The 22,024-nt window shown below is 47.8% G+C and overlaps 7 protein-coding genes across 7 annotated transcripts; 2 read left to right on the top strand and 5 right to left on the bottom strand.

The window, feature by feature from the left end:
* Positions 1-242: 242 nt before the first annotated feature.
* Positions 243-1,925, bottom strand: ATNIH1004_004259 (BCS1 and AAA domain-containing protein; the record flags this gene model as incomplete). The annotated part of the gene is made up of 1 exon (XM_033568929.1): positions 243-1,925. The coding sequence occupies one exon, from the start codon at positions 1,923-1,925 to the stop codon at positions 243-245; it is 1,683 nt and encodes a 560-aa protein (XP_033427735.1).
* Positions 1,926-2,906: 981 nt separating this feature from the next.
* ENPP1 (alkaline phosphatase family protein) lies at positions 2,907-5,115 on the bottom strand (the record flags this gene model as incomplete). The annotated part of the gene is made up of 3 exons (XM_033568928.1): positions 2,907-3,289; positions 3,338-4,601; positions 4,657-5,115. 3 exons carry the CDS (start codon positions 5,113-5,115, stop codon positions 2,907-2,909), a joined length of 2,106 nt encoding a protein of 701 aa, XP_033427734.1.
* A 341-nt stretch (positions 5,116-5,456) lies between these two features.
* On the bottom strand, positions 5,457-6,402 carry ATNIH1004_004257 (acyl-CoA thioesterase; the record flags this gene model as incomplete). Its single annotated transcript, XM_033568927.1, has 2 exons — positions 5,457-6,230; positions 6,289-6,402. The coding sequence occupies 2 exons, from the start codon at positions 6,400-6,402 to the stop codon at positions 5,457-5,459; spliced, it is 888 nt and encodes a 295-aa protein (XP_033427733.1).
* A 2,468-nt stretch (positions 6,403-8,870) lies between these two features.
* Positions 8,871-9,173, top strand: ATNIH1004_004256 (uncharacterized protein; the record flags this gene model as incomplete). The annotated part of the gene is made up of 1 exon (XM_033568926.1): positions 8,871-9,173. The coding sequence occupies one exon, from the start codon at positions 8,871-8,873 to the stop codon at positions 9,171-9,173; it is 303 nt and encodes a 100-aa protein (XP_033427732.1).
* A 3,384-nt stretch (positions 9,174-12,557) lies between these two features.
* Positions 12,558-13,397, top strand: ATNIH1004_004255 (uncharacterized protein; the record flags this gene model as incomplete). The annotated part of the gene is made up of 2 exons (XM_033568925.1): positions 12,558-12,671; positions 12,723-13,397. The coding sequence occupies 2 exons, from the start codon at positions 12,558-12,560 to the stop codon at positions 13,395-13,397; spliced, it is 789 nt and encodes a 262-aa protein (XP_033427731.1).
* Positions 13,398-13,892: 495 nt separating this feature from the next.
* Positions 13,893-17,644, bottom strand: ATNIH1004_004254 (uncharacterized protein; the record flags this gene model as incomplete). Its single annotated transcript, XM_033568924.1, has 2 exons — positions 13,893-13,909; positions 13,960-17,644. 2 exons carry the CDS (start codon positions 17,642-17,644, stop codon positions 13,893-13,895), a joined length of 3,702 nt encoding a protein of 1,233 aa, XP_033427730.1.
* A 1,699-nt stretch (positions 17,645-19,343) lies between these two features.
* On the bottom strand, positions 19,344-21,044 carry ATNIH1004_004253 (putative HLH transcription factor (Hpa3); the record flags this gene model as incomplete). The annotated part of the gene is made up of 4 exons (XM_033568923.1): positions 19,344-19,657; positions 19,714-19,953; positions 20,031-20,774; positions 20,831-21,044. 4 exons carry the CDS (start codon positions 21,042-21,044, stop codon positions 19,344-19,346), a joined length of 1,512 nt encoding a protein of 503 aa, XP_033427729.1.
* Positions 21,045-22,024: the final 980 nt, after the last annotated feature.

Here is a 22,024-nt window from a genome sequence, read left to right as displayed (position 1 = left end):
TTTTTGTCAATATCCAGCTTCTCGAGCAAAAAAGGTTCATGAGAATTATCTTATGCTACACAAGCCCTGGCACTAGGGCTAAGAAATGATTCCTATCAACTATCGATACAAGGCTACCATGAGAACATATTACGGGTTGAGAAATTATTGAACAAAATAAGATCTTCCTTTGTACGTGGAGTAGAGACGGGTATCTGATTACTTTAAGTTTTGTCTCCCTGCCTTTTCCTTTTATTATCAAACTACACACTCGACGCTGCCAATGGATTCTCCTTCTCCTGGCGCTTGGATCGAGTATTCTGCACCCACTCGTCCGCTCCTCTGATAGCAGCTTCAGGGTCAGCCTTGTGGTTCAAAAGAAAGCCCTGAATTTCAGCCGCCGTGAATTCCCCCGCCGGTACGCACGATGCAAACTCCGAAGCTAGCTCCTGAACTCGCTCGCGTGAGAACTGATTCCATGGCATCCGGCTAGACTCTAGCCCTTTCTGCTTCTTCTCATTCGCCTCTCCCTTCGGCAACCGCACTTCTCCCTCAAGTGAGGAATAGATGGCCGAAAAGAGATCTTGGATGTCGTTCGGCTCAGCGTACCTGAATTCAACGGACATATCCACGCGTCCGGGGCGAAGCAGTGCCGAATCCAGCTTCTCCGGGTGGTTCGTAGTCATCACTAGGATACGACCCTCACTGGCTGCCACACCATCAATAACATTCAGCAGCCCCGACAGAGACACACCGTGCTTGTTGGAAGTTCCCGTCTCGGACGCAGAATTCGGGTCTGCAGCGTGCTTCGTTTTGTCGGGTTCACTGCTGTCCTTGGAGTCTCGGTTCTGCGTGATTCCCGCACAATCCACATCTTCCAAGAGCACAATGCACCGCCGTGGGAGATCATGGAATAAAGACATCAAGTCATCCTCGTCGAAGCTCTTCGAGCTCAAGTTCAGTAGATACAGCCCCAACCCCAGCACGCCAGACGCCGCAAAACACAAACTCGTCTTGCCTGTCCCGGGGGGTCCATGGAAGAGATATCCCCGCCGGTACGGGATCCCTCGATTCGAATACCATCGTCGCGTGCGCGGATGCAAATACTCCTTGATATCGTCGATAAACTCCTGCTTGCGCTCCTCCGCCAGAACCACCGTCGACAGCGGCCGTGGCGCCTTCGCCATACACCGTTCCCATTCCACATACTCGCCAGGGGACTTTTGACCACGGTAGATCAATGTGCTATTCAAGTTCTTAGCCACGTAGGCTCGCTGCGCCTCGCACAACAACTCCTTTAGGATGGTGGGATCCCGTCCCAAACACTTCAAGTACAGCCGTTCGGCCACCAGTCGCGAATACCAACTCGAATTATTATTATTATTGTCGTCACGCACGCGCATAAACGCCAGCAGTCGTCCACGGAACCAGAAATAATGCGTGCCTTCGGCGGGAGTCCAGAGCAATCGCTTATACTTATCGCGGTTCTTGGCTTTCGCCCAGTACTCGTCGAACGAGACTACGACATTACCATCGGAGTCATATTCATCGTCGTCAGATTCATCCTCCTCGTCCGATGAGTCGTAGTACCGACCGCTGCGGGAGGTCTTGGTCCCGGCAACGAAGTGGTTCGTACGTTTCGTGAATGGTTGCTGCGCCAGCCAGAACATCACGTAATTGTAGATTTCGTCGTCGAGACGGATCTCCGCCTTAGAGAGACAGTATTCCTCGATGAAGTAGCGCAGTCGACCAAAGCTGTATTTGAATGCGGCGATGAGGATGACGCCCGTGAGCAAGTACGGCACGTATTGTGCTGGGTCGATGTGGAGGTAAGAGACGAGGAAACGCGAAATGAATGGATAGCCGGGGATGAAGGCTTCCAGCATCGCCGTATCAGAGGGAGAGAGTACGGCGGACGCCACGGTTGAATTTGTGGCATTCGCCATGGCTGTGGTAGATGGATGTCTTGGACATATATCTACAGCACAGAAATAAAATAAAAAGAAAGAAAAGAAAGAAAAAGTAACAAATAAGTAGAAACAAACAAAAAAAGCCCCTCTGCCAGCCCTAAGCAACAAATGATTGACACAGAGAGAGACCGAGGAGGGAGAGAGAAAGCACTCTACAATCCTGCCTGACTATCTAAATCCAAGTAGCAAACTTCACCCTTTTTTATATATTTCCATCGCCCATCCCCAAGGAAGGCTGAAGCCTCCCAGACAAGGCTGCACTAGGCATGTAGAGTCCATTGGAATGACGATGATTCATGAGCCGCAGTGCGGCTGCATTTTGCCGCCAGGGACTTTTCCACAGGGGCAGTGTTGATTGGGCTCACGGGGACTGTTGACTCACGATGTTTGTGTTCGGACTCCTGTTTGGGAGATGATGACTTTGTATTGGTCATAAAAGGATTTAGATTTAATCCTTCAGAGTTATTTTTTCTTCAGCTACTTACTGTCAGGAGAAATAAAAATTTTTTAAAAAAATAAAAAGAATGATTTTCTTGTTGATTTTTTTTTAAAGTTTTATCCGAACTTAGCTTAGATGTAGAGTAATTGGTGAATGATGATGCATGATGAACCAGGATGTAGTACAGGGTATCTGTCTACTAGGCAGCAATAAACAAACCGTTCCTGTCTGTAAGGATCAACAAGCTTCTCCTATGACATCAACATTAATAACTGCGCCCAATCCTGTGGAGTATACCAGAAATCCTACAGAGAATACCGTACTCTGTACCTACGTAGTTCCCATGACGCAAAACATGACCAGTATAATCAAGACGGTTGCTGATCTCTAAACGCTATCTAGTATGTAATTGCAGAACAGAATGGGTATCTAGCTAATATCCCGTCAGCACATACATTAACATGTATAGGCCGCAGGTCAACAGAAATCGTAGTAAACAAGGTACGCCAATATCTAAATCAATCCGAGGTCACAAAGTTCTCCTTCACCGTCTCAAATGCATCACTCGCCCAGCCCTTCAACTCCTTCAACTTGTTCCAGAGTGTTCCCCACCACGTAAGGCCCCATTTGTCATCGCTTTCGGAGTCGGGTTCAGACTGCCCTGCAGCCTCGTTTGTTGGTGTTGTAGGCTGTTGTTCGGGGGCAACAATGGCGGGGGCGAGAGAGGAAGTTGCGTGGGTGGCAGTAATGCTCACAGGAGGGTCGGAAGGATCATCGAAAGGAGGCGTGTCCTCGTCCGAATGAAAGCCCACCGGCTTGAGTGGCAGGCGCAAGGTTCCGTTGTTGGGGAGCGGCGTGATCCCCAGGCTATCGCAAATGATGTTATAGACATTGACATTTTCTGCACCAGTTAGGCTACTGTTTAATAAAATAACAGGTCAATACTTACGGAAAGGTTTTAGCCGGCTGTTGCCTGCATGGGGAAATGCAGGACCCTTGGCGATAAAAATAGCCCGCATCAGAGGATGCTCATGGTCGTAGCCGTGGATACCTCGAGGATGGTACGTTTTCCCCTTCTCTAACGCATGGCCCGCGTCGAAGTCCGGCCGTTCGACAATCGCCCATCCGGTCTTCGGGATAACCCATAGAGGAGCAATACGATCGTTGTTCTTGAAGTGGTAGCGCTCAGGCATCGTCTCACGCGTATAGATCTCCATCGCATGGGAATAATTCTGGGCGACATTCTCCAGCTGGTCCTGTAAGGTCTTTAGATCCTCGGCTTGTTTAGGCCATATCCCACGCAACGGCCATCCGTCGATGCGGTCGACTAGGTTCATGTCTATCAAGTCATCCAGCTGCACTAGACGCTCTGTGGCGGTCGTAGCCATGCCATGATCGGAGACTATCACAATGTTCACAATGTCCGTGAGATTGCGTTCTTCCAGGCCAGAGAAGAGAGTACCAAACATGCCATCCACCTGCGAAATGGTGTCACGGATCTTCGTGCTATTTGGTCCGTACTTATGCCCATGTGCATCGACGTTGGGTACATAGAAAGCGACAAACTGTGGCCGCTCTGGAGTCGAGGTCCCGTCCTCCAGCCCCGGCATATCGAGATACTGCAGGATGCGGTTGACCTTCCGCGGGAGAGCTTCAGAGCCATTGTACTCATCCAAGATGCTAGGCTCCACGCCCCCAATATGCGCCTCAGACCCGGGCCACATGTGGATGGCAGTCCTCAGTCCTCGGTTCTCAGCGGTCATCCACAGGGGTTCGGCATTCCACCATTTAGGCTGCATGCTGACGGAGGGATGCGTGTAATAGAACTCTTCCTGCAACTTCGGATCCCAAAAAGTGTTTCCCACGATCCCATGACTCTCGGGGTACAGACCCGTTACAAGTGTGAAATGGTTTGGAAAGGTGACACTGGGAAAGCTGGGCAACATGTACTGTGGAGAAACACCGTCGGCAATAAATGAATTGAGAGTGGGGGTTAAACCGCGGCTGAGGAAGTCCGCCCTAAAGCCATCGAGCGAAACCAATATGGTAGTCGGAGCAAACAGCGCGGTGCCGTTGGAAAGAAGGGGAGGAGGCCTGGGGTGAGATGCTCGAAATTTCGTTGACGCTTTGTATGCACCTAACAGACATATGAGGAACAGCACAAATATAGCTGCAAAGATCAACGCAAGCTTTCGCCATGAGAGAGGGGAACTCTACACATAAAGAACAGTCAGCTAAAACACAAACAACACCCAACGATGACTGTACCTCAGCATAAGCATATTTCTCCTTGATTGGTTGGTCTAACTCAGACGATGACGAGCTGAGTAGAGAGCTCTCATCCTCTGGGTGGCCTTCCTCCATCTCAAACACCAATTCGCTCGAACTTGACATCTTCTGGTGCTTCCTGCGTGCTTTTCGAGCCTTCCTCCGCTGCTCTCGGCGCTCACGTTTCCCAATCTTGACATCACCGCTACTGGGGCTGAAGATCCGGCGGATACCATGGGCGGCGCCTCTCCTGGTCAACAATTTCTCGGTCTCCTCCTCTTCATCCAAGACGGTGCGATCGTGTTCCGCTAGTTCCAACGTGGAGCGGGAATGGCGGACAAACTCGTCATCTTCCGAGTCAGAGTCCTGCTCTGACGGGGATCGAAACGACTCAGCATCGTCATCGTAGTCGCCGGGGGAGAGAAGGGAATGACCATGGCGTTGACGCTGGGGAGGCATGATGGATGAATGGCCTGGGGTGCAGAAGATAAGGATCGACCAGAGAGTATGGAAGCAACGCGATAGTTAGGGGTAACCTGCTGCTGACTCAGCGGGGCCTTTCTCCACCAGCTATTGACAGTAGAAATAGCTAGATGGCATCATGCTAGTATACATCTCAAGTGAAGGATCTTATGTGCTCTTCTGTAAACCTAGTTCCATGCCGAATGCACTGGTCTTAAATGATAAATCCAGGCGAATAAAATCTCCCAATAAAATTATGCCAATAAGATAATTAAGTCTATACATAATTATCACATGATTCACATCTCTATAATATCTAATCTGTATTATTCTATATTCTAAGCAAACCCAGGGAGGCTCATTTTGTGCACAAATTCTTCCAGGAGCTTCTTCTCCTGATTGATAAACGGCTCGACCACCGTCAACCCACGATCGATTTCCGCCTTCAGACGCTCCCACTCACCAGACCCATTAGAAGTCTCCTTACGCTGGACAGTAGTACCATTGGCATGCCCATTCGCCAACCCCGAAGAATGCCCATTTGCAGTCGTCATGTCGAGAACCGGCATGTATCCTGAAGCTTCAAATGCGTCCTTGGGGGGAACTGTGTAGCGACCCTTCTTGAGCACATATTGACTGATCGATACAGCGAGCAACCTCTTCTTCAGAGCGTTCTCATCCACGGACTGTCCGTTCTTCATCGCCTTGCCCGGCTTGAGGAAGTAAGTGATGATGTAGATCCACTTCTGGTCGAAGCTGGCAACGTGCGATTTGACCTCGTACTTCATGTACGCCGGAATCTCGCGCTTAAAGCTGGTATATACGCTTCCGAGGATAAAGCCGAGTGTACCTTTCTTTCCCAGGGCACCGAGTCGCTTATTCAGGAGAGCTGCTCCCTTCACTACGATACTGGACATAAGAGCCGTCCGGGAAACGTCTAGATCAGAGAAGTAGGTCGAATTGGATTTGTGCATATTGAAGTCGAGTTCCATTATGGGCGCCCGGGAGAAGATGCTGACGGGCTTGAGGAGTTCGGTGCTCGGGCGGACAGGTTGTTCCACAGCAGGGGTGATAAGGTAGCCATGTTTGAAGAAGTAGCGGTAAACTCGGATCTGTCAATGTCAATTGAATTGCGCAAGACCGTGGGGATGGAAGTAGGACAGTACTTACATGCCACACAATCGGGAAAGTCTTGAGGTTAAGCAATGCAAAGAAGATTGCGGCGGCTTTCCAGAAGCCGACAGACTTCCAGAGGGAGGAGACAAAAGACTGAATGGACTCCATCCTGAACGAGAAATACTATGTACAGCTGCAAGTGAAAAGAAACAAAAAGTGAAAATTCCACGGAACAGCAAAGTCTATATATGTTCCAGAAATCCGAAAGAAAAAATTGCAGCAAGACAGATCGGGCCTCGGCATTTCCTATCATGGATCTCCCGTTATTAGTTTGGTATTTTCTAATCAAGTGGCAATGCAGTGCATAGATAAGCTAGAAAAGAAAGCATTTGAATGCACAAAACACAGTAAAGTATAATCTCATTAGTAACATGGGTAGGTTCTGACAAGAGTTGTACCGGTTAGTGAAAAGATAACAAGATACTAGTCAATTTTATTTTAAACCCTATAGTATAAATAGCCAGGATCTCCATAACACCTTGGTGAGGTTGAGGCAACTTCTGGCTGGAGCCATCTAAGAATAATCAATTGTCATCTCAAGTTTCGTCCTCGACCAAAACACCACAGAAGTTAACGTTGTATCAAGTCGTCTGCTGTATATGGCGTCCTAGGACCCAGTCTGGGTGCCCCGATCGCTGTCTACCTATAAGGCTATAATGTATGAATCCCCGGTGGCCTGTAGGGGAGGTGGATCATGACGGAGTTGTGTGTTACTACTATGATGGCCCTCTATTTTTCTTGTCTCGCTGTCGCTTATTTCCCACTGAAGTCATTCTTGGCACAGACTCCAAACGCGATTGCAGAGGGAACCCCGAAGATCCATAACGAAATAAAGCCCACAGAGTTCTTCTAGTTGTTTGTGGTATTTTGGATCAAGGACGTTGTTTCGTGCAGGCGACTTTCAAACTCAATAAGAAACTGGAAGACTTCATATTAGTCCGCATCTGTCAGATATTAGTCAATTAACGGACTCGTACAACTAGTTACATGATGTAACATCCTTATATGTTAAGCGCGGTGTAGAGTAAGATTCCTTCTAATCTTGCCTTCCGCGTTTTGTGATCAACTTCAGGAGAAACCCTCCAAAACCTTATATGACTCCTCATATATACTCGCATAGAGAATGAGGATACATTTGCAACTATGCCACAACTTAACCCTATCTCTTCCACGCACTGCGCATGTTTCTAGCCGGATCGTTTCCCACCACTGTGGCCATTTAGCGAGCAGTGGGATTCGAACGTACAATTCCTTGTTATAGACCTGGATTGGGCCCATTTCCAACAAAGGTCTCTTCGGACTCACCTGGTGACTTGACACTACGTCACTAGCCCGCAGAAACTGGAGATTAACTGGGGAGAACACCTATGGGAGGGTCGGTAGGATTGTCGAATTTCCCAAAGAGAAGTGGCAAAGCGGTTCTGCATTCAAGGTTGAGTTGTGCTTTATATAAGTAACCAGACAGTCCTAAATCGCTGACAAAATATATTATGCCAAGGAAGGATCAGCAGAGAGGCTGTTTGTTTGAATTACCTATTTGCTTTGCTTACCCGCACCAGTATCCGCGAGATATCCTTCCATAATTGCCCTTTATTCTTTCTTATACATCTTTACACTTAATATGGTTGTTGCGGGCACTGAATAGCGTTTTTAATATTGTTCTGACTGTATTCTGTCGGTTATAACAGCACTCGAAGCCCTCCTAACAAGTAACTAAGCCCTGCTGTATATAACACTACACACTGTTACGATTTATTAAATAGCACGTATCACATAAACGGTCTGCGAAATGGCTTCCATCTACCAGAAGTGGTATAATACTACAGGTTTTACCCAAGCCCAGCGGGAAGCAATCAATACAGTTCGGCAGCAACTTTACATAGCTGGTAACCTGATGCCACCACTATAGACGGGTTGCAAGTGCGGTAATCACCTCATTTACCACCAGTGATGTACTGGTGGATCGATGGCCCTATCTATTCGAAAGCTGTTAAACAAACCCACCCTCTATACAACCCAACAGGCTGCAGAATTTGAGCCGTGGGCGCGACCCCGGAATTTGGAGAAGCGAAGACAAGCAGTCTCCGTGTGGATATGATTCTTACGTTTCTTATTTTTCCATAGCATTCCTATGGTGCAGACGGTGCTCTAGAGGCGATGGGGATTAACATTACCTTGGCTAGTTAAGGACATGATCAACAACATCCACAACTACGCGGAGTTGGGATGTGCTCAGAAAGTACTCCAACAGGCCATGAAGAGATTTCTTCTCTAGATAATCATCGATGCCAAGGCAACCCCCCAGACCAAGTGGCTGTGTTGATCTAAACCGAGATGTTAGATAACCAGCCTCGCTGGTACGTAGCACAGCTGCAGGATACGTTGGATTTCCCCCAGAATGCTGAGGCTATTGATCAATATGCCCGAGTTTATGTCTTGGAACATGCCTTTAATTGATGGATCCCTAGATGGTGCAAGTTAAATCCAGAAGGAGCAGGTTGCTTCGTCGCTGGACCAGGTCTCTCTGTCACCAAATGGAAGGCATGTATTTCATATATCCAACCAATCTTAATAGAATGGCTGGCCGACCAGACCGAGGTCTCATGTCCATTGTGATTAAACTGCATCGAGGAAAATCGGTCCTATTCACCCAGAAGAAGCAGTACTGTGTAAAGGTGGTGATTTATGAGGATTATAGAGTGGATCCTTTGGTGGCCGACTGCTACCCAGCATTGGTGGCGACTAAGGCAATAATTAAAAATGCCAACCAGGCGGCTCGCGAATATCTCCAAGAGGAGTTAGGTCCCAAACATGTTGCTCGCAAATGGGATGAAGTGTATGAGACTGGAGAGAAGATTCGGATTAGAGCCGTCTATTAAGATAGGGCTAATAATACCCTAATAATACCAAGGCCATTACTTGGGTGGAAGAACTGTCTAATAACGAAATATGTAACCCTTTGACTATACAGATATAGAAGGCTAAAATGATTTGTCTTTTCGTTTTCTTTTTCTTTTTCTTTTCTTTCTTTTTTTTGGCGGCTTACAGTCGCAGAACATAAAGATGTTTGAAGTTTAATATTATTATTATCTGCAGGTAAAGTTAATATATATAGGCCTTGCAGGACCTGCAGATTACCCGTCGTGGTCCAGGAATTAACCGCCAAGAAACGGGTTTTGGTCCTCGCCCAATTAATATCGAACATAGGGAAGCCCTAAATTGCGCAGCTTTGGTCTGTAATTTGAGTATTTATCTTACAGGCAGTGCAAGGTAAATGACCTAGGTTTAGGATGAATATGTTTATATCTTGAATTGCTTCTTATTCTACAGCTAGCAATATGCAAGTACATCATCCTACCGTCTCGAACGCTTCCGAACGCTTCCTGATAGACGTAGTTCGGTGTTAGGCAAGGGAATAATAGGGTCATCATCATCAGTAACTTAGCAGGCGTGGCAATAATAACTAACTTAAGTTCCCACTTTGAGTAATCACAATTAATTATAATAATTAGGAAAACCTCGCCGCCTATATAGTACCACACTCTCACTCTAAAGTCATATAAAATATGGATTCTAATGCAAATTTATACTATCTCCTACCTTTACCTACGACCAGTTTATTTGAAGCTAAGTTGAGATAGGGAAGGACACAAGCGTTATAAATAATAGGGCGCATACTCGCCTAGTTTATAATAGAGAGGTGTCAAGGGCTGAACCTCTATAACCTAATATCTAGAGTAGATACAAAAAGAATCGTCAGGACAGAGAACGGAAGACAGTGATGAGATGATTGCGAAACCAAAAGGGGGATAAGTCACGTGATACAATGTACTAATCAATCTACTGACCAAGTGACATGCGAAGAGGAAGAAACATGAGGGTCGAGTGGCCCGAGTAGACTTCAGGGCTCTAGCCCCTTACAGGAGGTATAACTTTATAAGATCAGCCAATATAATGCGGTATCTATTAATTATACAGAATCCTTGTATAGTCCTTCTGTTACTACGAGTATGCGAAATTATCGTATATCAAAGCATCAGACGTTCATTAATCCTTCTCAAAGCATACTACAACAACTTTATCAGAAGGCAGAGTCCTTAGGTGAAAAATAAAATTAAGGATTAGGCCTTTTGAAGAATCCTAAGTTAAGACATTATCGATAAGGTATTAGTTTTATTAATTGTTGTGCGAAACCTTCCATTCTCTCGTAGAATGGCCTTGAGTTCCATGCCTTTTGCCAAGTGCTAAATCTAGAACCAAGGAGTGATATTATCACGGCATATAACCTTAAGCCTAAAAGAATTAACGTAATCGGACACTCAGTTAAGTAATTCTAGCAGATTTTAAAAAAATTATATGAAAAAGCTCCAGTCAGCATTATCAAGTGTTTTTATTTTACTAGATTAGTAGATATCTAGACCTCCAAATCTGATTCTTTCCTTGGGATCGATGCATATTTTATTAAGCAGAGTAAGGAGAAGCTATTAAAGGCTCCACTTGCCCTCTTGCCTAGTGACAAAACACAGTGGAGAGGAGTAATTATTACTTTTTTTTTTTTTTTTTTTTTTTTTTTCAGTTTTAACAAACTATGGGATTGTACAAAAGCTTGGGGGTGGTTTTTTTACTATAGCCAAACATCTTAAGGAAAAAGGGATTAAATGGAAACCAACATATCAGCGAATCTTTTATATTAGCTATGTCATGGGTTGAACCCAGCATATTGCTCAGAATAAGGCATTCGCTACGATCAGTCGTCTTTATACCCTTTATAGTCGAATAGTTTAGTCTATACTAGCGCATAAACCAAACCGTTGCCTCCTGCCCTTTCTATCCCCACCTTCCCTCATCTGTCTTCGAAGACAGCAAGGCCACACCCATTTTGCCAGCATATCCTTGGTATCGCACCCTTAGCTTCGCTGCTTCGCAACCACCAGCGCTTAGGAGGCAATTCCTGCACCGTAGTGCGAAATGGTCAGAGCAGTCGGTTAGACAAACTTGTATCTTTTGTGGCGAGCTCTTTCACCGGCATTGCCAGGCTTAATGCCCATCTAAATTTTTGGAAGATACCTGCCAGTGAAATGACGCGACCCGGGTGCTGAAGTATAGAGCGAACAAATGGTTGTTTCTACATCCTCTGTTGCAGTTCTCAACAGCGCTCGCGCCTTGGCTCCTGAGCAACTTAACTCATACGTGTTCTGGAAACGCCAGTTTAGGAGGGCGTTAACGAACCATCCGTATGTGCAGTATGTAGGGTTTTATAAATAAATTTCTGATATGCTACAGTCCATGTTACAACTCATGTGTAGTGACTAATGATACTATCAAAAGCAGTTGACCAAGTTGATCTTTTCAGATATACTTCATGCCGATGCCTAATCGATGAGAAATGCTAAATGGAGCAAAGTTTTGCGAAGTTTAATGTCGACAGCCTTTGTCACCAGCCTGCCTCACTGTTCAGTGATTCGACAAAATGCGTGCGCATTATCAAGATGGAAGAAAATTTTAACAAAGCGTTTTCCCTTACAATGGACGACGGCAACGAAGTTATCGCACAGATCCCTTGTGCGAACGCGGGTACGCCCTCTCAGACGACGGCATCCAAGGTGGCTACGCTAAATTTTTGTGCATACTCATGTGGTCATTAAAGCATAATTTATCCCTGATATTCTACAGTCTTAATCTGCTTGGAGTTTCGCGTGCAGGAGACGGGAGATCACATCAATTCCCAGCCTCCCTGATAACTGATACTCCGGTACTAGTAGTACTATTTCTGTGCTGGATTTCTACTACGGATTGGAAGGCAAGGATTCCAGAACCCCTTTCAAAGGACGGAGTTCGATTCCACAGATGGTTTCATGAATGCCATTGTGCGACGAACAATGGATCGACATGCCATCGCCGGCCTTCCGTTTTTGGCAACCACTTCACCTGCCTATTTCAGAATGCTAGGGCTGCAGGCGTATATCACGTGATATCTCAGCCTTTTGCACGGAGAAATGCGATATCTACATCCGGATGCAGAAGCACTGAAGGCATCATATATCCGATTTCAGGATTCGCCATGAAGAAATGTATTCAAGATTTCAAAACTTTATGCCGGATTGGTAACGGCAAGAACAATATAAGAACATCGAGAGTTTCGTCTCGAGCTCAAGACTGGCCATTCCTTTCTCAATTTCATTTCCATACTTTCTTTGTGCACATCATAGCACGAGACAATTTCAGCAGTGACATAAGCCTTAAGCCGATTCATTTCTATCACAATGCATATCTCCACCCCCGTCGTGACTGCGTTGGCCTTGGCGGCTGGTACAGCATGTGCCATGGACCATATTCAGAAGCAGGGTGACACCATCACAACCACCATTTGCGAGACGGTAAATCATGCCGCTTCCACTTTGCTCAAATTCCATCTAATTCTTGTTTAGGAGATTATCCCTGCCCCTACCGGCCCGGCCGTGATCCCCAGCAAGCCTGAGCATGCTGGGAAACCTAACGTGCCTGCGGGCCCTGCGGCACCCCCCAGTGCTCCAGCAGGTAAACCTGAAGCTCCTGCTGGTCAACCTGAAGCTCCTGCTGGTCAACCTGGAGCTCCTGGGGCACCACCCAGTGCTCCAGCAGGTAAACCTGGAGCCCCTGCTGGCCAACCCGGTGCACCCGCTGGTCAACCAGAAGCTCCTGCCGGTCAACCTGGAGCTCCTGCGCAACCTGCCGCACCTGCCGGCCAGCCTGGTGCCCCAGCAGCCCAGCCCAGCGCTCCTGCCGCTACTCCGAGCCCCCCCCTTATCAATCCCAGCGGCCCCGCTGTTCAGCCTGTTTCTCCCATCTCCCAGGCCCCCCCGAAGTCCACTCCCGGCATTCCTCTGCCCAAGGGCAACTTGACCACTGCCACGCCCAGGTTCCACAACTCCACCTCCTCAGCCCACCCTAAGTCTACCTCATCGACTAGAGAAGGCGGTGGAGGTGGTGCTGGTGGTGGCGGCCAGGAGGCTCCCAAGCCAACTGCTACTGGCGTTCATCCTGCCAACCCCGGCTCCAAGGTACTTGTTCCCGGTCTGGCGGTTGCGGGATGCGTTGTTTTTGGTCTGCTTCTCGTGGCCTAATCTGGTCCTGTCCTGTTGGAATAGACTGTCATCTACTAGCTGTTCTACCTGCTATATATTGACTGATTGATATGAACCGATGGTTAGTGGTGGGACAAGTACTTATGAATGACTATATTCGCTTGCATTGGGTCGTTGGGGCATGATTTCTTATTACTCGAAAATGTTTGGATTACACTATCTTACTACAGAAATTAATCTTAATGGTTTTACTTTAATGCCTCCTTTTGTATCCTCCTTTCGCTAGTATAGGTCACAATTTCATGTCAAGTAGAAAGCTTCAATTCTTGATGTCGCCGCTTTGGAAGTATAATACTGGCTGGGATGTCGACCGGTGAATGCATTCTACGTGCTTACTGATGGAGCAGGAACAGGCTCTAAGCTTTCTGTCTGCCGTATATGCAAATGAAGTGCAGGGATTCCAAGTATTGGCTCATAGAATAGATGTCTGAATATAATTGAGCACATTAAATTATCTCTGCCACCTCCAAAGAATCATGCCACAGCCATAACTAAGATTTATTAATCCAATTCGTCCATTGACATGAACATCCCCCCGTACCACCATCGAAGAAACCCAGGTCAGAATCCGCATCGGACGAAGAACCAGTAATGTTAAATAACCCCGGCGCTGGATTCACCACCTTCCCTCCGAACCCACGGTTCTCGACTTGTAGCTTCTTGTCGGTCGAGTTTATATGCTGATCCGGCTCGAGGCCGTAGCAGTATACCATCTTCTTCTTTGCATCGCCGCCGTGTCGATCCAGTGTGATGGTGATCGGGTACGGGAAGGACCCGGGACGGGTGAAATCCATTGCGGACGAGTTGGAGGAGCGGGCTGTGTCGGTATCGGTGGAAGTAGGAGTGGGTGTAGCACTGGCACTGGAGCTGGTCGACGATGTCTTGCTGTCGAGAAGATTCTTGCCACTGCGCTCGGATTGGGTCCAGATCTGCACGAGGAACCGAGTCTGAGCCCAGGTACATCGCACCCGCGCTTGATCCTTGCTGGATCCGCCGTTGGCGTCATCTGGTGTGTCGTCGGCTTTGCTGCCGTTGAGGGCGCTGGTGGACGCTAGGAAGATTGAGCGGTCGAAGTAGGTGTAGAATCCGTAGTATTCGCTGTCCTTGCCGCGGTTGTATAGTCGTACGGGCTGTGACTTGGGCAGGGGGTAGAGATTCGCTGCGGCGGCTGTTCCATCGGGGTTTACGGCCGGTGAGGGAATTAGGGAATCAATGTCGGGGAATGGGTTGTCGGATCTGCGCACTCGTCGAACGCTGAAAAGGGGAACAGGGGAGAGAAAAGTCATGTAAAATGGTGTCTCTTCGCCAGCGAAGGGGTTGGTGTTGTTATCGGTCGTGTTTCCAAGGAAGGCCAGGTCTTTCACGTCTGGCGGCGATGGGGATGGATCGAACCGTCCTTCATATCTCTTGGATACTGCGCTTTTATGAGAGTCTGATGCAACTGTGGTGCTGTTGGGATATGTTCCATTGCGAAAACGTATTTCCACGCGGAAGTTGGGCTGATTGGCAGAATAGCCCTTGTTGGTGTCCTGCTGTTCCTTCGGTAGGGTACAGCTCCAGAGAGAGGGAGGAGTGATGCATCCTGAATTCTGCACCTTAGCCTCGGGGCCAGCGACTGTTGCGATGCCAGTGGGCATGGGCGGATACCCGGTCAGGTTCAGCCATTGAGACTGGACGGGCATTTCATCACCCTTCCTGGTAAGTACGAGAGCCAGAACAACGGCAACTATGACTATGGTCAGGAAGAATGCAGTAATCGCCATGTACCAACGACGTTTCAATCGTCCTTCACGTCCTGGACGGCCAAAACACCCTTTGTTGCTGATACAGCCTCTGCCGCGCCATAGTCCACCTGCTTTCTTGCCAATCGCGTCCTCCCTCTCGAGCCTCCTTCGCCGAGTTTCAATCCTTTCTCTCTCTGCAAACGGGTTTGTCATTGCGTGTCGCGTAATTGGCTGAGGCTCGATGCGTGGTGGAAGTTCGGCAGGGGGACTGCGAGTATGTGCGGGTTCAGGACCATTTGGCATAACTGACAATGGAATGGATCCGATTCCTTCCATTGTTTGTTGGAGGTCGGGTGAGGGAGGGTCCGAAGGTTGTGGTTGTACTCCATGACCTCCATGGCTAGGAGGGACGACTATGTATTGCGTGATGGCTCGCTCAGTGGAAACTATGGGAGCTGGTGATGGACCAGGCGCAGTCTGGACGTAAACATGCGTAACAGGAGGAGCGGCAGTTGTCTGCTGAATGAAAGGATTATAGGGTTGTCTTTCGGATACGTCAGCTGTCTCTGCCCCCTTGATGCCTCTTCTGGGAGACGGTTCAGATGCAGGCGAATCGAGCTTGGAGGGTTCTGGTGAGTTTACAATGGGAATATGGTTGTCATTCACTATTTTCGGGATCACCCTTTTGGTCTGCGGTTCAGGAGAGCCGGTTCCTGGCGTGTTTGATGTGCTTTCTTTGGGGGAGTTATTGACTTCTGGGCTGTGATTCGATGCTTCTGATCCCTCGGCTACAGCTGATCCGCCGCAAGAGCAACCGTTTGAAACAGATGAACGTATCGGAGTGCTTCTGGGAACTTGATTCTCAGATCGAGGCATATCATCAACATCGACCAGAAGTCCTCTTTCCCCAACATTGCCACTTGGAGCGGCATCGGCGATGTCGGATACCGGTATCTGATCTTGGGGAGTAATTGAACAGACATGATTGATGCATTCAAAGTATGGACGTCGGCTAAACAGCTCATGAGCGCATGCTTGAAAATACTCGGCTGCGGAGCCCTGGATCGCCCGTCCGGGGAACATGAACGATGTAGAATAGCCAAGTTCCACTGAGGGTTCCGCATGGGGGTCAGTGATTGAATTGAAATCGGCAAATGGGTCCTTTTCGCAATTTTGCCAGCTGGCCATGTCTCTCCGGTTGGCTACTGTTGTCTCCGGTGTTTCGGGTGAAAAGCAAGAGACCTCCTTCTCCCACCATTCCTCGCTTGACTCCGACAGATTTGTTTTGAGCGCTGGAACTGGCGGTCGATCTACATCCTTGGGTGGCTTTTTGCTGGAGATTGTACTGGAACGATTAAGGAGTGGCGAGAGAAGATAATTCCACCATCCTTGGGATTGGTGCCTATTAAGTTCCGAGTTGATGCTTAGTCGACTAATTCCATCAAAACCACTCAGTCGCCCAAAGGCCTTCTTGACACTGCTACTGGAGTATGATCGAGATCGTGTTCCAGGTCGTGATATCTCATCTTCCTCAAATACGGTGCCTGCAGAAAACGAACGATGCTTCCTGGTTGAGGCTAGTGATTGTCTTCGAGGGGACCTCGGACTGATGATTTCGTTCTTTTCCGCTGTGTGGTGTGCGGGAATCGCAGGTACTGGTGGTATTGGCGTTTCTCTATTCTCCAAACATGGAGTGGGCTGAGAGTAAATGCTTGATGCCGCTCTTGGTCGCTGATGCTCGGGGGCAATCCTATTCCAGAAAGTATCCTCCTTTGCCGGTGTAACTATAATTGAAGGTGTAAGAGGGCTCCGCAGATTGTCTGCTATTTCAAGTTCCTTTGGTTTTCCGTTTTGTGAGTCTTGAGATCTATCAAATGACATACTAAGTCCAATCATGATGGGACGGTCAGATGGCGATAGGTCATCCTTAAATTTCTTCTTGGGGGAGATTCTAGGTTTTATATCGAACCAAGCTGGTCGTCCCATTGTTGAATTTGAGGAATCGTCTGGGAGGCAGTGAGAGCCTTCCTTGTTACTCTTTTTCAAAATCCCCTTTAATTTCTGCGTGGATCTTTCCTTCTCTCGTTCCTTCGAAAGTATTTTGAGATCTTCTAGATCAACTAGAGAGGGCTCAGACGCCTTTTCATGTGCATTGGAATTCGATGAGAAATCCGTAACCAAATTCAACCCCACAGGTCGTTCGGTATTCTTTTTGGTGACGGCTGTCTCGAGACTGGCATTGCCCTTTCCATAATCGCACTGGGAACAAATCCTATCGCTTTCACCAGCTGCATGTTGGGTACAGTTGACTTTCTGAAGGAAAGGGTTCCGGCTGGTCACTTTGGACAGGAATTCAAACGGACGGCGCCTTTCCATGTCCCGCTCATCGGATGATGAAGATGTCGGACTAGCAACTTCTTCTGTTATTGGGGAGGACAATGGGAAGTTTGGCACTGTAGGGATCCACAGCTCAGCTTGCGGATATTGCCGCCTGGAAGCCATTTCCTCCGCTGGTATAGACGCAAATAAGCTGGAGATAAATTAGAGCAAGATACGACAGATAGCTTTCATAATAAAAAGGGGCAACATACTGCGAGTGTCAAGTTCATCAAGGAGTAGAAATCTACTTCAAATTGAAAGGCAGGGGGAGGGTGTGTATATGTGGTAGATCAATAAAAAATTAACAATGGAGACAGATCATCGAGTTTAAGACAAAAACCAACATCGCTAGGATTGTTTCTATTGTTGTGCAAAAGATTGATGATGAGAACACTGGTGAAAGAATGAAACAAAGCAAGAGAGTTGAAAGGAAGTACAACAGCAGCGCCAGCTCTTATTGTTCACTCATGACGCACAAAAGTCGAGGGGAAAAAACTGCTAATCAGCTTTCCATCTCACAAAACTGAGCCAATAGCCAGGAAATAAACGAGAAGTCCGTGAAACAGTGAATAGGCAGGTACCACCAGGATTCGACGAGTCTGGGTTCAGAGAGGAAAACAAATTGATGGGACGAGAAGCGCCCATTCTGCAGGACGTCTTTTTCGTGCATCTATTATAATTAACCCAGGAGCTTACATCCCCGATGGACCAGCTCCAAGTGGCCCATTGGGTGGTGCTTCTTTCGATTCTCCCGGTCTGCAGAATCCTAAATCTCCGCGTGTCATAGCTCTGATCGCCTCTATTGGGTGGCACGGTGTGATCGGCCATGCATAACGAGACTAGAGACGCAGGTCCCCTCCAAGTATTGGCTCGGAGAGAAGCTCCAACATCTCTGTAGCCGCTGTTCTACCTTGATGTATGTAGTACGGCGCGTAGAGAAACGGTTGGGGATTCTGCGTCGGGTGACAGAACCCAATCAGCTTCGCAGGAAACTTTTCGACAAGAATAGTTATTGCCTCTGGTCCTGGGCGACAATCCGAAACCCGAGAAATCAAGCCAAGCAGCGCCACGAAAACAAACCAGAATAATGCATGGATCCCAAAGCTAAACATAGGTCAAAGTTGAATTGCCTGGACCTACTTCTCTGGAAGGCGTGAGAAAAGAAATTTTTTGGTAGTCAAATTGATCCTAAGAATCATCTCAAGAAGCTGTGTGAACGTAAGAAACAAACAATGAGGATATCAATTGCGCACAGATCACACTCCAGTTCCAAGAGCCGCTGCTAAGGGGTTTTTTTTTGGTACACACAACGCACTCTAAAATCCACCAAGAGCCAGCCTGCAACGGTGAAGACAAACATGGTAATAAACACATTTCCCATATCAAATCCTATTCCAAGATATTCCATTTCCAATGCAGAAGAGAAAAAGGGATAATGATGAAAGGGCAAGTAAAATGGAAAAGGGGCGAATCGTAATGTCCCAAGATAAACAAAAAGAAATACCTCCAGTCATAGAGTCGGACGTCGCATCACATGGCACAAATATGGATTCCCTGGTCCCATTGGGCCGGGGAAAGACGGTGAAAGTATTGTTGACAATATATCTCGCTCAAAAAGACTCATCCACCCGATTCAAATCTACAAGCGAGCTAAAGGAAAAGCCATTTTCCACGTCTAGGGTTGAAGGATGGGGGGAAAGGAATGTGGAGAGAGGGAAAGAGATCAAAAACGTAAATAAAAGTGAAAGTTGCAATGACTGAGGGATATAAACTGGTCATATGCAAGGGTGTTTCAGAAACCTCACAGCCATCACTTGCAGATTCATCGATGTTCGTCTGTATACTGTACACCCTGCATTGGCGCAACGGATCCATTCATAAGAGGAGGCAGCGTTCGAGGTTGCTCTTGCGCCATCCCAGATCCAGGTGCATAGCTAGGGAATAGTGGACCGTGTGTTTGCCCATTTGGTTGGGGTGCCATTGGATGGTGCTCGAAGATAGAGGCAGGTCGAGATTGTCCGTTTGTTTGCTGCTGGTTGAGTTGACTACGCATCTCTTCCATTTCAGATCGAAGTGCATCATTGTCCCGACGAGCAGTGCTGAGCATTTTCTCCAATTGCGTGATGTACTCAATTGCTACTGACATGTTAGTGGATTTTTCCCTAGCAACGTGCATGTGATCCATATTTTACCTCTGGTAAGAGTCTCCCATTTGCTCGACTTATTGTTTTGGCTTTGCGGAAGGCGCACCCGCAAAGCTTCAAAGCAATCTTTCATCTCACTGCGGCGCTTGCGCTCCGCCAGTTTATGGGTTACTCTCAATTCAGGCGTTCGGCTGTATGGAGTACTGCCATTCTGTGAGTCCTGTTCTCCAATAAGACCACGGACTTGTTTATGTTGTAGTGAATGGTGATGAACACTCTGTGGAAGTTCTGAAGCACAGTCAGCACCAGATCAGCACAGATAATGACGCGATTAAACAAAAAGAGTGCGCTGGGTAAAAATATACCATGTTGGCCGCGAGGCAAGCGAGAATCAGAGTAAATACTGCTGGCTAAAGACTCAGCCGTGCTTCCCTTGCGAGCGAACTGATTGCCCGGCTTTTCGTTGGTAGACGAGATCGAATTGGAACGCGCAACGTCCGGGTCAGGGAACGCGTAGGCCAGACCTGCCGTGGGAGCTTCGGCATTATAGATCTCCGAACGAGGATTTGACGAAATTGCTGGTGCAGTGCGGCCAGCCGCAAAGCTCCGATGCTCACCGTGTCGCGGGCCGAGAGGGGATAGAGGTTGGCCCCCGGAGTATCGAGGGCCCCTATAGGAAGGGTTCATATTAACATCCATAGAGATACCCCGTTCTCTTTGTAGGCCCGACACGATCGATGTCTGCGAGGCGTTCGTGCTATGATAAGGGGAGGCGGGGTTAATAGCAAGAGAGCTAATACCCTGATTCATCCTACTGTCGATACTACTCCGTCGCGACTCCGGCGGTTCAGCAATGCTTCCCCGCTGAGAAGCCGCTTCATAGTTTTGATTGATTGATGGAAGAGTTGAATTTGGTTGAGAGGAGCCGAAGTTAGGGGACGGTTGCGCTCCTGCCGAGGAGGGGGTATTGGTATTAGAGTGATCGTTAGGGTACGGGGATCGGTCGGACACGGTAGACACGCGATTGGGAGACGGGTGTGAGGACGTGAGAAACGACAGTGATGGGTAGTTTCCGGTACCATTAGTCGCTGTGGAATAGGTAGAAGACCCTGGTACTCCTAGTCAGCATCTAGCAATACAGAAATCGATGCAATGAGAGACTAACTGGCGCTTTGAGCAATAGACCAGTTCCCCGAATCTCGCTCAATTGTATTCAATGAGACATTTCCTGGCGACTTCTCCGCTGGTGGAGGTGCAGTGCTTGTCATACTTGCAGTAAGAGTTGATATCGAGGGCAGAGTCTGCGACGAGGAGACCGGAGGGGTTTGCGGTCCCGTGCTGGCAGGTTCCCACGGCCGGTGGGCAAGTGTAGCTTCCATGGCTAAAGATAACAGTATATATGCGAATGGGTCAAGTTAGAACTTCAACGGGTGTCCCAGTAGGGAAGAATGGATAATATTGTATATGTCACGCTTCGCACTATCTCATGTTCCACGAATCGGTAAAGGAAGAAGTCGAATAATGGGATCAGGGTGGCAAGTTACTCGGTGACTCCGTCAAACCAACGAGCAAATACCTGTCCGTGTGTAACTGGGCAGTAACTCGTATATGATTCTTTACAGTGCAAATATTGCCTCACGAAGCCAACTTTGCCAAAGGACGATTTGGATTTCATGCACTAGTTGTTCAACTGGGCGATGCGATTCGTAGAATAATCGACAGCGAGCTCGATAATGTATCTCAACGCACGATAATACAACCAGAGCAATATTCACTTGGCAAAAAATCGACTTCCGGTGACAAAAGAGAATGCGACGATTAGCGAAGGTTGCGAGGCTGCGAATGGTAAGGAAATTGTGCAGGTAGGTGGATGGCGAGAAGTGTGGAAATTAACGATGGTGAGTAGTAATGACCGAATCGAATGTATGTCGAGGAACTGCGAAGTAATGACAGGTTCAAGGAAGAAACCAAAAAAAAAAAAAAAAAGGCGGTAAATCTTTTCTGCTAAAGACAACAGGAAAATCTCGTCAGCATGAAAAGGTGGAAATTATGAACGTAGGAATCTAAGCCAATAAACCCGAAGCATGGTTTGCAGTGATGGATCGCACAGGAGCCTACCTTTGGGGCGAGGGCGCAAACGCTCGGGAGGTGTAGAACGTGGCACGAAATTCAGAGGCCGAACAATTGGGTAGAAAGAGTAAGAGAGGAAAGATCCGACCGATGGTTAAGAAGAACTCTAATACGACCGGCAAGATGATGCTGTGGTAAGGAGCGAGGCGGAGAGCAGGAAAGAAAACTAGGGGAAACGATTCGGAGGGGCGGGAAGAGAAAGGGGTGAAACGGAGACTGAAGAAGAGAG

Source organism: Aspergillus tanneri (assembly GCF_003426965.1).
Source record: "Aspergillus tanneri strain NIH1004 chromosome Unknown AapTan_3_pilon_pilon_pilon, whole genome shotgun sequence".
Lineage (NCBI taxonomy): Eukaryota > Fungi > Ascomycota > Eurotiomycetes > Eurotiales > Aspergillaceae > Aspergillus > Aspergillus tanneri.
Note: the sequence above shows the minus strand (reverse complement) of the source record. Positions and strands in the feature narration are given on the sequence as shown.